Source organism: Hyalella azteca, unplaced genomic scaffold (assembly GCF_000764305.2).
Source record: "Hyalella azteca isolate HAZT.00-mixed unplaced genomic scaffold, Hazt_2.0.2 contig15125, whole genome shotgun sequence".
In the NCBI taxonomy this organism is placed as follows: Eukaryota; Metazoa; Arthropoda; class Malacostraca; order Amphipoda; family Hyalellidae; genus Hyalella; species Hyalella azteca.
The window spans coordinates 129,650-144,860 of NW_025944986.1; the positions used below are offsets into that span (position 1 = coordinate 129,650).

A 15,211-nucleotide genomic window follows, 5' to 3' on the forward strand; every position below is an offset into this window, starting at 1 on the left:
TACTTTTCAGGTTCACTTGTTTAAAAAGCACGATCTGAAATTTTTCGGGAAGGCCGAAATAGAAATAAATATACAATTCTCGACAGTGACCTTCAGCAAACTTTGACGAACAATGACCAACACCAGAAATTCCTTCATTTGCGAATTTTTTGTGCTTGTTGAGGGTATTTTCTCAGAGACTTGCCAGCAAGTGAGGACTGAAACAAATCGATCATGGTATTTCGGCGACTGAACATGGTATTTTTGATTTGATTCATATATCAAGATTACAAATCACGTTCAAATAAAACTTAAACTATTAATCCATGGTATTTCGGCGACTGAACAATGATTAACAAGAACAGCCAGCAAGTGAGGACTGGAACAAGTCGATCATGCATCGCGTGACACGCCTGATGTGTTGATTGATAATTCATGACTGATGGAGTACTACAGAACCAACCAAAAGAACATAGTAGTGATCCATCAACTAACATGACAGCGTAATTACTTTTGTGATATTATGACTTAAATGTTTGAAAATGTATTAATTTTTCGTTAAACTGAAAATTAAATATTTCCCACTACAACTGAAAATGTGAAATTGTATTAGACAAATATTAATACTTGAACAAAATTTAATATAAACTCTGATGATTCGATGATCATATGCAATTTACATAAATGCATCACTGAGAATGTCCGCAGAGCGATGCAATGAATTCTACCATGGATGAAATAGAGCTAAGACAGCCTGGCTACGTGGCCGAGTTAATAGAAGTATTTAACAAGGCTAAAAAGAACAGTGAAAATGCGGGAGAAAGAGTCCCTAGTGGAGGTGTTTCAATATTTGGTGGGTCGAGTGGGTCTGCCCACTTGGCAGATGACGCTCAGCACTCGCGAACCACGGAGTCGTTGAGTGAGGCAACGTCATCTTTCTCCCGAGACCTCCCCATTTTCTTGAGCGAGCCCATGCAACGTTCCTCTTCATCGTGCGTGTGGTCTTCTCCAGACGGCCACAGTGACAGCGCAGAGCATTGCAGCATCGACGTCTTCGCCACTCTGAGGCCGCCTACGAAGTGCGTTTGTGTCTGTAACGAAAAGAATTGCGAGTACGTCAAGAGGCACGGACGTGGGTCGTCGCCTGTTGTTGACTGGAGATCATCCAAAAGCGAAGATGGTAACAAGAGTCCACATATCAGTAAGGTGTTCACACTCCTTAGAGAGCGCAAGTCTCAACTCCAGCCAGACGAGCTAAACAAGAGCAAATCGTTAACTTCGAGGTGGTGGAAAAAAGGAAAACAGTCAGAAAATTCATTGAGTAGAACAGACGTAAGTGAGAAATTTAGAATACCCGCTAATACGTCTCCCCAGATCCTAACTCCTATAAGCCTCACGTCACCTCCTCTATCCATAACTCCTATTGATACTTACGACTTCTCCGTGTCAGAAATGCCCACTGCCAGAACAAACGGTGCAAGTGCTACAGCCCCCGAAATCATTACTCTAAGAAGACTAAGGCCGTCTGACGAAAGGTCCGCACCCCACATGACACACAGCAACACGAACGGTTCAGTGCCCCACCCTCACGAGGACGAAGAGGACACCATTTCTTCCACGAGCAGCGAAGAAAGGCTAACGCCAAAAACACGTGTCAGGTCGTGGGTGGAACATTGGAGATTATGCAAGTACAAACCGTCACCCATAAGAATCACCTTCCTTGTGATAGGTTCCATACTCTTTTTAGCTGGCGTTAGTTACGACTTTTGTCTGCAGCACGCGGTCCACGGAATTCTGGGAAGTTGCAGAAATAACTTGGCTGACGAGTATATTGAATTTGGAAACAAATTTTTAACATATAACTACATTTTTGAGTCAGTAAGATCTCGACGCCACAGTGATTTATTTTATGACCAAAGTGATATATCTTCTAATCCCGCTCAATACTGGAGCAGCATAGCTGATAAGGATCCTAAATTCTTTAAAACTTTGGAAGCTTTAGCTATATCAGTTGAGCTTAATTTTTTCAATTTAGTCGACTCATTAAGTGTTGACAAAGTGAAAGTGAAAGACTTGGGACCACTCTATTTAAGAGTGGATTTCTCTAGGCACCGTGGTTTTAGAGTTAACTACGTACCAAGTCGATCTAATGTATCTCTTTCAACACCATTTCATGTGTACGACTTGATGAAATTGATGCTTGAGAGTAACAACATGTTGCATTTAGGCTTCCATATGAAAGACTACCACGTGACCACTCCCACAGCTTTACTTAACGTCGTTGTAGACGTACTTCAGAAGTTTAGAATAAGTACAGTATTCCTAGAATCTCTACAAAATCAAACACGTTGGACTTCTCGAAGAAGACGTTCGCGACAAGAAGTAGAAGATGTCATCCAATGGAAGTCGTACGAAGATATCCTTCGAAATATTTTCCTGACTTTTCCACCGAACAGAAACACAATTGTTTCTGTTCCTGTCTCTGTATTACATAAAAATGTAACATTTCGCTTTGAAGAAACTTCATTCACCAATGGATTAGAGTGCTTAAAGTTTACTCATGATAGAACTGGAAAGATCTCAAAGAAAACTAAATACGTGTCGTCATCGTCCGAAAAGTGGGATGTTAGGAGAAACAATCAAAATATGTTTGCCGTGAAGTACAAAGAAGAAGAAACGGATCCATATTTGATTTCCAATCAATATCCGATGGTTATAGATTTAGAGTCTGCCATTCAAGGCGTCGTGGGAAACACCAAGTTGTTCGGCGAGACCCTGGAGAAATATCCGCTCTGGATTTCATCACCGCACTTTCTTACGAGCGACCGAAAATCTGTAGACGGATCTTTGGACTCAAATTTACCTAAACCAATTGATGGGTTTTATCCAAGCCGAAAGCAACATGGTTCCTTCATTCATTATCACCCAGTTTTAGGGGCACCAATGAACGCTTCGCTTGCTCTCCAGTTTGGCGTGAGGCCTCCGATGAAGATGCTACACGGCGGGAAGATCGTACCTGTGTTTTGGGTTAGGTTGCAGTTGGAGAGCGTCCCTTCCTCGCTGTGGTTTTTCTTCTGGTTCGTCACCCACTTGAGACTGATCATGATCGGCATATTGGTTTGCGTAGGTTTGTTACTCATTTGCCTTACCGCGTTGTGTCGGTGCAGTCGTGAGCCTGCTCCTGTGTTCGTATGAGGGCACGCGGGGCCTCCTGCATAGTGTTCGTCCCTGGCTTTGCTCAACACAACACATTTGAAGGACTAAGCAAGAGGCCCCCGACTCTCTCAATTAATAGGTTAATTGGTTCGCAGATATGAACTGCTCGTCGCGCTCATGGGGTCGCGTCACTTACTCTGCAGTCGGGGCTTCATTGCTACTATCATCCATGTTCGAAACGAATTTAGGCTTTCAACTTTTCGTACTTTTGTATTCTTCATTGGAATCTTTTTTCTTCGCAAAATTGAAGCTCTTCAACAACCTGAAAAAATAAAGTTTCCTGTTACAGTAAAAGGACCTTTGAACGCAGTATTGTATCAGCGGCTTCAGTTCAAGGAAAAGTGTTGTTACAATATTCGAACTGGATTGTTCGGGCCCAGAAGCGTCGAGCTAGAAGTTCAATTAAGAACCGATTGATACTTTCCAAAATGCTTCCAGTTTCTGCCAAAAATCTATGCAACCACACAAGACGAATGTGAATATCAGTTCATGTGTCCTTTCAAATTGCTTGAGCACAAAGCGAGGTGTTTATTGGTGACACTTCATTGCGTGAACAGTACCCAGTCATTGGCTGCAGTTTACTTTTTCTCGGTCATGAATGGAACGCCGCAATATGAGGTGAGTTTTTGTCGAACAAAATTCTCCATTGGGGGTATGCAGTCAACGATTATCTGTTTAATTTCACTTCAAGTTTCTCGCACGGATTATGCATATCTGATGTTCTCTTTAAAAATACGTTTTTGACGCTGGATATGAGGCAATTTTGCAGGATTAAATGATATGAAAACTTGCCAAAATATCGCGCCTACTCTTCTAAGTTAGATCATTGAATGCTTGAACTTACGTGTTGTGACTCGATCCATAATATGGCGATAAGAAGAAAGTTCTTATCAAATACCACACGATTTATAAGTAATTTGGATGATCATCCGCGTAGAGTACCTCTCAATAAACCCCGATATTTCTCTATCACAGAGGTGACATATCAGAGTTTCGTATTTAGCGTCATTTTCACTGTAGATTCACTGTATTTTCATATATTCAAACAGAAATGATTCATAATTTATGATAAAAAAATTTTTACTAGTTAATTTTCTGCGAGGTGAAAAATAGCAAATCTGATAACTTAACTGCTTTTGAACTCTAAAACGCACGACGACGGGATTTCTGAATAATTTTTAGCGCATTTTCTCATTTATGGAAAAAATGCACTATTGTGCTCGCCATGTCCGTCCGTCTGTCTGTCCGTCTGTCCGTCCGTGATTTCACGTTTTCGTCGACGAGAAAATGCGTTCTCTGTCACTCACTGCAGTGAGTACTGAGTTATATTTTTTTGTTTCGACAGCCTGACTATGCAGATAATTCATGACGTTTTCTTCTTCTCGATTTGGCTACAAGTTCATTTAATTTGAACCAAATTCTTGATCTACATTTCAAAAGATCTAAAGAAGTAGTCAAAAGCTTATATTACAGCTATGCATCCAATGATCATTAGCATGCAGGTGCAGGGACAAGCGACAATAATTCTCCCGGGATGCGACCAGCTCAGAATGCAATAGACATCTCGATGTCTCGCATATCCATGATCTGTGGATGTATATATAGACATTTCCTAACGACGGATAAGCTTCAGCATGAATATACAATCGTCTTGATCTGTATCGGTGTTGAATTTCCATTTGTTGGCGACCTATATTATTTTCTACAGTTGTTAATTTGTCTATTAATATGATAAGATTATCTCACAAGCACTCACGGCTCATACTAAGCTTCCCTAGTTAATTGTTTCTGATGGAGAGTCGTTGTAATTTAATATAGTACATGATATTATAGCACTCTTAAAATCTCTCTCTGAAGACTTTATTGGAAGTTTTATTATTGTTCTGAAGTCAGGCACTATTATTAAAAATAACAATCGCACGCAGTTTTTTATACACGTCTCGGTAATAATTCTCTTCATGGTTCGAGGGACCTTTGCAGATTCAACTCACTGAAGCTCAACGCTACACGGTGTGTTAAATAACTAATTTTTGTTTGGTTTCTAAATAATGAAACCTAGTGAGCAGTAACCTTAGAATGAGTAAAGCCGAGTCTCTGACAGCAACTACGAGTCTCTGGTAAAATTTGTACCAAATCTCAATCTATCATTAATACACTCTTTATGAGATATACACTTGATATTAAGTTTCACACAGAAATTATGATGAACTTTATAAACCCAAAGATCAAGTTTTATTTGCTTCTGCATTCATTTTAGTCAATATATGCCGTTGTGTGGGAATGTGATTGTAGTTAATAGTGATCTGATAGGCATAAATGAATCACAACCTAGAATTTGCAATTACTTATTCACGTTGTCACATATTTTTTTCGTTCGCGCTATGATTTACTTCTAGGCATTTGACTTTTTTCCAAAGAGAAACGCTAGGATTAAGTTCCACTTTCTTAAGCCCACACAATTGAAAAATTAATGAGGTTGAGAAATATGTGAATTTTCACATTTGTAAAGAAATTTACATTATTTAATTGAGTCGCCCTGTTCGTCAAAATATCAACTTGAGATGCCAACAATTTCTCTCCTTCTTAGATTTTGTTGCAACAAGAACCATGAACCGTAGACATTTCACTCCTCGCGGTCTTGTCGCTGCGGAGGATGGGCAATATTTCCTCAGACTGGATATGACGGGACAAGAAGCAACCTAACCTAACCTAACCTAACCTAACCTAACCTAACAGCGCCGCGTGCTCCGACGCCTTCAGCGCGCACGCAAATTGCTCGTCTGTCTCTGTGATCTGCACTGCTGTCGAGCCGCCAAGCCACCAAATCAACGTTCTTGTTTTCAGAGTACAGTCACGCATAAGTAGTGTTTCGCTCGTCCGTGTCTAGGTTTTGGCCGTGAAAAATTGTTTCGCGAGCACACTTTTCAAAATCGATCTTGTCCAAATCTCCTTTTCTTCATTTAAACGCCCCTGGTCAGCATGCTTGGAAAAACGAAATTTGGGTCATTGTTATTGAAGGACCGAAACTGCCCTTGATGGGACTTGGGTATCAGCAGCAGCAGCGAGAATATTTGCCCGTAAATTTGCATTTACGAGTCAACAACAACATTTACAGACAGTAATTGCTGAGATATGGTTGACTGCACTGGACTATACGAAGGAACGCTGTCTGTCGCTCCTATTGCAGCTTTAGACAGACCAACGAATTTTTACCGAGAAATGAAGTGAGAGTTACATTTTCAACACTATTGAATACGAAGTCACTTATGAAATTTATGATACAGAGTAGATAGGGAAACAGGAATGGAAGAAGAGAATAAATCCAGCGAATAGCTCGTACTGAACTAACTAGCGATTACAGTGTTAGGTTTTGAAGAAAAAATATCAAAAATTTTTGAAGAAAAAATATCAAACATTTTTGAAGAAAAAATCTATTTCTATTGTAATGCTGACAGGATTTTAACGATCGACCTCTGATTTCACTCGGATTAGTGGCAAGATCGAGTCTCAATGAAATCTGATCACGATAAAATCAATCAGCGACCGATGAGGCGTGGATACAGTCATTAATCCATTATTTTTTCACTGCATTTTTTTTGGCAGCAAAAATTTACGACACCTCGTTTGAACCCAGGAGTTTTCCCAGTTTCAAAAGAGTCAACAATCGTTTGGCTACGAACAGATCGCCAGGCGCACAGATATTGCAAGTTTATTAATTGGCACCATTTGCATGCAATTTCGATTAGCGACTCATTACATAAACTACATAAAGTGGAAGCATTCCTTATTTAGTGTGGATTTAAATTGCGTGTTTCAGAATCTCGTTTCACGGTGACTAATCCCGTGCTATAGACTACAATCGTGGACTACAATCAGAATTGGTGTTAAAAAAATAATTACAAAAATATTTACACATTAGATGTTTTATTTAGAACTGATGAGCTTTTGACTGAAATTTTTTCCAGTAATTAGCTTGCTACTTCACTTTAGTCATAGCTCAAGCAGACCCTGAAAGCCTCCAAAATTTTCTCCCGGTCGAGGTTCAGACAACTCGGAATACATGCAAATTAAGATCTTTATTTATGAGGTCTAAAAATAAGAGCAGGTAGGTTGAGGCTCGCTGGATAGGTGGGTATTAGCTTGATCAGCTCCGTATGGCTTCTTTCTGCATTATTATTGAAATTTCATGAACAAATTATTGAAAGAAGGTATATTTTGAGCGTAATTTATTAAATACAGCCTCAATAAAATAAAACTCAGGCTTATTACATTGGCATATGTAAATGAATAAGGTGGGGCAGCTGACTAATATCTTAGATTTGTGCTTAACGTTCAATATTTGCAATGCAATAAATATAAATAATTATGATTCAATGACAATGATGCCTCCAGTGTGACCTTCTAGGGGAGTTTGACGAACTTTATACTTCAGAAATCGTTTTTATCGAAACATTTTAAATTACAGCTGGAAAATAAACGTCCGATAAATATATATTCTTCAATTATACACCGTCTCCGTATATGATGGAAGCTCAACTTATAAACGCTGATCATCCTGAGTATATATAGGCTCCTGATCTATCGTTCATTTATCCTCTATCACTGACGTAGTTTATAAATGCAAAAGAAGACATATAGAATAAATGCAATTGCAATTTTCAGCGAGTAGCTTAGTGTCCTTGTGGAAAATCACAGAAATCTACGTCAACAGCTCGCTCATGATGGGAGTTTTTACGTTTAATTAATTATAGGTTGTTTGTCTCCGGTAAATTTGGCTCAGCATGACGCTCGAAGTCGTCCCGTTCGCGTCGTCCGCGTCTAAATCATGCACGCTGATTGATCGCGCCCCGCAATCAAGGGGGCGGACATAAAATAATCATAAGTTATATGCGTTTGATGATGCCGGCCTGGGATCCCTCTGCTGCGAGCCTGAAATAAAATGTGAGCTGTAGTTCAGTGCATTTTTCCTAATATCGCTCGCTTTACCCTCACTAGATAAAGAATTATGAAGGCGGTATGAAAGTTCCATCTATATGATTCAAAACAATTGAGGCATAACAATATCATTGACACAGTTCAACATTGTTGCGGGCCATCGCAAAATACTTCTATCAATTGAAAAGGTATAAAATAAATCAAACCGGAAGATGTATATTAATTGAAAACCCATTTGAAACTTATCCCTTGAAACTATGTCAGTAATCTGACACCACGCACAATTAGGAAAGTACAAGCGAACGTATTCTGTCCAGAAGTCAAAACTGAAGCTATCTATGGAAAAGAATAGGAATTCTTAGTCATATTTATACACAAGCTTTGAAGTTGAGTGACACGTATAAAACATATTTTATAAAAAGAACATGTAAACAGAGCATACGGGGCTACGCCTCAACGAATAACGCTAGTTTAAAGCTAAAGCTTCTTCGAAATTTCGGCTGTGCGTGTCCCTATTTAAAAAACAGCCTGGCTGCTATCAGAAACATTCTCCTACATTTTTCTGAAGCACCCAGAATTATCTCCTCTCTGAATAACCTCCCAACTGATTCTCTATTTCTAAATAATATTTTCCTCATTACGAGATGCACGTATTTTTAGAGCTTCTGCTATAGCTGACTGAGACATATTTACACTCCGGGCTAGTCCTACAATCACAAATTCTTCAATCAACCCTTATGGCAAAGGAGGATCACTGGCAATCAATCCGTGTGCTTAATCCTTATTTATGAATTCTCGCTCGCCTGTTGTTCCAACCAATATATTAAGTCAGAGTTTGAAGAGGGCGATTCTTCGAGTTATCCTAAAATATCTTAAGCACGAGCTTCACTCTTGCTGGGAATGTTACGATTTTCTGTTCTTACGGGCGTTGAAGCTAGAACTCAGTCTGTCAGTTGTTCCTTTGTCCCACTCATTAAAATTTACGCTTTACGCTAACGCTTCCTGTTTTTTGACACTTATACGGAATGCATCGTTCCTTTGGGCTGCTGATGTTATGCATGCATTCAAACAGCTAAATGAATTTAATAATTTAGAATTCGCATTTAATCTCTCTTCACTATTACGATCGGCGACCCCATATCGCGGTCGAGACTAGAGTGGCTCTGCAAATGAATCTCTTCTGAAGCAAAAAGTAGTAATGAGTTATGATCGCTCGTGTCATTCTCAGTTGCTGGTGAACTCGACTCCCAGTATTTACCTCGAGTTAGCCAGTAAATCAGTAGATATCGGTGGGTCATGCAAATTTGGTGTTTTACTAATGAGGAATTTAAATCACCAAATTTTTTTACAATGTTTCGCCTCGGATGTTACTTCAATAGATAGGACCTATAGGCAATTTCGTTTGGTCATCGAATATTCACTCTAGCTTAGCTTAAATGAAAGTTTGTTACCATATTATGGATCTTATACGCTACTATTTGTCCTACTTTAGTGCGAATTTGACGTGAGGCATTGCAATATCACTGAAACAGTACAATATCATTGAGGCGCTGAAACATCATTGACGCAGTACAAAACAATTAAGAAGTGAAACATCAACAGGCGATTCAACATCAACGGATATTAAAGACAGGACACCATTCAAAGGCAGCACATTACACCTCCATCAAGACATCACACCACCATCAAGACATCACACCTCCATCAAGACATCACACCACCATCACAGCAGTACACCATTACTGTAACATCACCAAAAGTCACTCCACCCTCACCACTAACGAGCTCCGGAACCCAAGGGCTATTTTAGCGCATCGATTGCAGTGTCCTGAAGCGTCGTGCGATCGAAGCGTTGGGCGCTGCAGGAACAATCATGTTGAGGGACTCAGGCTCTATGGAGGTTTTATTTCTGGTGTTGGCATCAGGCGTTCACAAAGCATATTGTGATATAGTGGTCAATGTTGGAAGTTGAGTATTTATAGCAAATTTACTATTTTAGGAAGCATTTGCTTGTTTGTGATGGATATTTACTTTGAATAAATGAACAACGAAAGAGTTTTTTTCGATTTTTAATACGTTTCCTAGGCTGGATTTAGGGTTATCCGCCTTCAAAACCGCTATGATCTTAATTTATTTAATGAATACTATATGTATATGCACGAGTATGCGGTAGAGGCAGGACAGATCTGCAATTACAATGTATGTGAAGTTTTTTTAACGTTATGGAACCTTCTTGAAGTTGTTAACATTCCTTACTTCTTTTGCAACGTTAAAATTCGTGATTTTGGTCAGATTGTTATGTTGGAGCTGCGAATCATGAACTTTAGTATAGAGAAACATGAGATTTGGTCTGAAAAATTAGTTGAAAATTGTAGAGTGGAAAAATTATAATGGTTTACATGTTGAGATTTCAAATATATTCAAAACGAGTATCCGGCATCTTTGACTTAATGCACTATCTAAAATCAGCATTGGGAACTTTCAACTGGTGTGAGTATATGAAAACCGGCCTGTCCCAACCGATTCAACAGGATTTCGTTCCATAAAATTATTCAAATAACACCAAAAAGTTTGTGTTAGTTTAGGTGGTAATTAAGAACTCGAATGATTATTTAGATAAAACCGACATCTTGTCACAGTTCTGCGGCAAGATCAATCAGAGAGGAGCCTGCATGATAGCCGACGCTCTAGTTGAAGATTTGATGGATAGTTATCAATTATGAATGTTGAATGCTACATACGAGAAAGCAACGACATTTGCGAACTGAAAATTTCGTCCATTTAGTTACTTCTTACATTTCCTGGTAGAGGGTTTATGAATATTGAATTGCGCATGAGATACACCGGAAAGTTATTGCGAGGTGCGGAGTAGGATGTTCTGTGATAGTGACCTTAATATTGCAGGTTGAAGGATATATGAAGTGGTTCGTGAGATTTCTAAGTTTGATCAGTAACGAAAATAATCAAAACAAAAATGGGAAATATGTTTCCATCCTACACCACGTCTTACCTGTACTTGAGGTGGAAGACGGGATGCCATATGCATGAACTCTAAGCTCCGACCTGGAGCTTCGCTGCGTTAAATGACGAATTTTTAACATAGTTTGCCTGAGTGCGCAAGTTGAGGAGGTGTTTTAATTATTATAAACTAAACTGGTGGGTGCAATGGTCATTCAGCTTCGGGTTGCTCTCGACAAGCACGCTTAAAAAAATTTAAACGAATAATTTGAATCCGAAGTTTGTTTTGCATTGTATACAATGTGCATTGTATCTGTCCTAATTTCGTATTTTTAAATAGAAGATTTTATTTGTTAGACAATCATCAATCGCGACGATAGTTTTATGGGCTAATATTTCATCAGTACACACAGTTTTTTTGAAAAAGATTTTAATAAGGGGAAGAACCAAACCTTGTCTGCAAAATGTTTTAATTAAATGACTCGAACAACATACAAAGACGTTCATTTGCACGAACTTTGCTCCCTCTAGAAACATGGGTTGCACACTCTAGTAACATGTGTTGCACACTCTAGTAACATGGGTTGCACACTCTAGTAACATGGGTTGCACACTCTAGTAACATGGTTTGCACACTCTGGTAACATGGGTTGCACACTCTGCCCACTGCCAGCAGGCTGGCCTGAGGAGGCGGGCGTCGGTATCATGACCTTGCACTGCGACACGCAGGCTCTTATTGAGCGCCTGGCACTGGAGTGCTGGCACTGCCTTGTGCTGGCACTAAAATTCTTGCACTGCTAGAAAAGCGCCAATTAAATTCGCTATATTTTTCTTTAACTAAAGTAGACTACATTTGAATCCGCTTTCTTCATCACAAATTTTTTCCAGCGTTTGTGCTTTCGTTCTTGGAGAAGCCTAGTGTTGCATTTCCTTTGATTGTCTTATACCGTAACTATTTCCGTGCCTTGCCGCACTAATGGATTTTTTCATCCATGTCAACACGTATTGATTTGGCCCACATTTCATTCTTCCCAATGGAAAAGCGTCACCCCATTGTCACTTGATGGTTTGTTGATGCACATCTTAGAGAAATAAAAATTATCTAATGGGATAATTTGTCATTTGATACATAAATAAAAAATTACTATCAATACTTTTAAAAACGGTAATGGGATTAGAAATAAGTGAACTGTATATCCAAAAATATTTTTCGTGAGTTGATTGACGACGTGTGTGATTTATAGACTTGAATAAAGCAATCAGTACAGTTTTTATCATGAGTAAAAATGAAGGAAGCTCGTAAACGATTTATAAAATGTGCCTAACAGACTTTGCGCTTCATCACAGCTTACTTCTCATCTCTATATAATTTCAGCCGCTCTTGTGGTTTCATTCTTTGGAGCGAACGTTTAACTGTAGTGTGTGATCTCAAGTGCTAATATACTTGCCCCCACTGTCGCAAATTTTAGTAACTTGGTCAAACACCGGAATGAAAAGGCAAGAGCCTCTTCATTTCATGGCCTGTTTAACAAATTATTGTTTTGCTCCTCTAAATATTTAAAATATATTATAAAACATATTATCCTAATTATATCATAAGTTGCTCTGTGAGATGCTAGCGACTCGTGTAGCTGCTCTAAAATCACTTTCGTTGTGAGTCAAGAAAATCTCAAATGCCCGTAGAAATATGAAATCAATATTATAAAGGTCGTTAAAATAGAGTAGAATAGCAGCTGCCATCAAGTAATGCTCCTGCTGAAATTAAAAATTTAACCACCGGTTGTTTAACATTTTATGACTACTTCGAAGCCAACTACAACTCGGCCAGATACTTTGTTACACTTACGTGTCTGTAAAATTGAGCTTCATGGCTCAAGGAGCAGAAGCGAACTGGAATTTAGCACAAATATAATATATTTCTAAGCGTTCTCTAATTTTTCTCAATTGAGCGATATCATTTTTTAGGCATAAAAAAACATTGGCAATTGTGGGATAAACAACATGTTTGGAAGTTTTGCCTTACGATCATGGTTTACCGACTTAAGGGAAAAATATTAATAGAGAACACTCGTGTTAACTTGGCTGAAATTTCCAGGAGCAAGGATCATTTTCTTTTCAAAATGTATATATAGAGGATAAAGTCAATAGCAATGACACATGAACGCAGAAAATAGGCATTGACGAGGCTACAACTGGAAAAAGCTTTTAACTTCAAAGTGAAGGCAAGCAGTCAGCGTAGACTGGCCCCGAGGAGAGCCTTCTTGCTGGGTAAATTCTGGGAGAGCCTTCTTGCTGGCCCCCAGGAGAGCCTTCTTCTGGGTAAATTCACGCTCGATCAATGGTAAATAGGAATAAATGCAGCAGGTCAGACACGCGTTCTCTGTGACGATCGAAGAAGGCATTCACTTACCAAATACAATTCTAACGGATGGTCAAAAATCGCATGCAAAGCAGTATTGATTCGCGAATTGTACCAACGATGTTTATTTCTAACATTCATTTAACCCCACACGGACGAGTCAATTACGGTTGGCAGCTGCAGTCATGGCATCGCATGCCTCTGAGGTATTGTCGTCGTAACTGAGACTCATTTAGTCGCTGCTCTTTATTGAAGGATAAAAGTTCTTACAAGCTCAAGCGTTTGTTCAGTGAGGCACGCGAGGCTGAGGTCCACGTCGCGTGTCGTTGATGCATACATGGCACATGTTTACGAGACCATCACGCAAACGCTGTCTTTTGGTACAGGATTCAGGCATGACAGATATTAGCTTACGGGCTTTTCAGCAACTACATAATTATTGATAAAATTTATTAGTTAATTAACCAACGTTTTGTCTCTTCTTTTACAGACAAGGACTCCGGCATGAAGATTACCATCGCTACCCAGCTGGTAATGCAGAGGGAGAGGAAGATACTACGTGCGATCAAAGCTTATTTGTGTACGAAGTCTTTTCATAATTTTGGTCGGTCAATGATTAGAAAGAAGTTATTAAAATTTGGAATATTATATGAAACTAAATAAAATTCGCGAAGAAATCGACCAGCCTTGATCGAGAGGGCCTATGTAAAGTTTGAATAAAAAAATTGGCGGGTTCCCATAAAAAGGAAATAATTATTCGTCTAAGTTTTTTAACTTAAAATAGTAGTCGTAGCTTCAACAAGCGAATAATTGAAATCAATATTCATTTATTTGAACAGAAATCGCAAAGACGAACTTGTTCTTAAATGGTTTGTGCTTTAATTATCTGTGATAGCCCAATTAAGAGACTATACGTATTTGCTTATTGCGCTAACATTCATGTTTCATTTGAAATGAACGCTTCTTTGAAAATAATACTAAAATATTGGTTCAATTGCAAAAACATCGACACGAACTATTGAATTGTGCGAGAAGGAATGATGACAACAGGCCGATAATTCTTGTGGGTGTTGACGGAACATTTTGTTTGTCTCGAAGTGATAAATTCAGATCTATGAACTCCAAGATTTCAGAGATACTCGTGACGATCATAATTATATATATACACACATATATAGAGTTATACAATGCAAAAATTGCACCATTCCGTTGAAACAAATTTTTAGTTTAGAATTTTTTTCTCCCAAACCCGGTACATTTCCATAACTAACGAAAATTCGTGTGAATTCAAATACCAACCACAAAACTAGAAAAACTTAAGCGAAATTAGCCAGAAAAGGTCCGTTATCGAGAGTCCAAAAGTTTGAGGAAAATTTTCTTCTCTTTGTTTTGTTTCCCCTCTTTCAAAAATTTATTAGCAAGAGTTGTCCCAATTGTCCTATAATTCTGAAAAAACTATGTTATCGAAATTATATTATCTTCTAGCCCTGAAGATATAATGTCGTTACAAAAGGCATGTCTCCTTCAGAACATCGAGAAAAGCATTTTACTCATTAATAATTCGGTAAGAGCTTACGTTTTGCTGCGAACAATTATAATTTATAAATGTCCTAATGTATTAGGTTATATTATTTAGGCTCCTTGAATACAATCACAGCTCATAAGTTTTATAACAATATTAAGAACTGAGCCTGGTAAGCTGGCAGTCTCTTACGGTATACGTAGTCCATGTGATCGGCACGGAATTCCGTTGCCGAAATTATT

At 38.7% G+C, this 15,211-nt stretch overlaps 1 protein-coding gene across 1 annotated transcript; it reads left to right on the forward strand.

Moving 5' to 3' along the window:
- Nucleotides 1-708: 708 nt before the first annotated feature.
- On the forward strand, nucleotides 709-14,172 carry LOC108673161. The gene is made up of 2 exons (XM_018160949.2): nucleotides 709-3,813; nucleotides 13,938-14,172. Exon 1 carries the CDS (start codon nucleotides 709-711, stop codon nucleotides 3,172-3,174), a length of 2,466 nt encoding a protein of 821 aa, XP_018016438.2. The 3' UTR covers nucleotides 3,175-3,813; nucleotides 13,938-14,172.
- The last annotated feature ends 1,039 nt before the right edge of the window (nucleotides 14,173-15,211 follow it).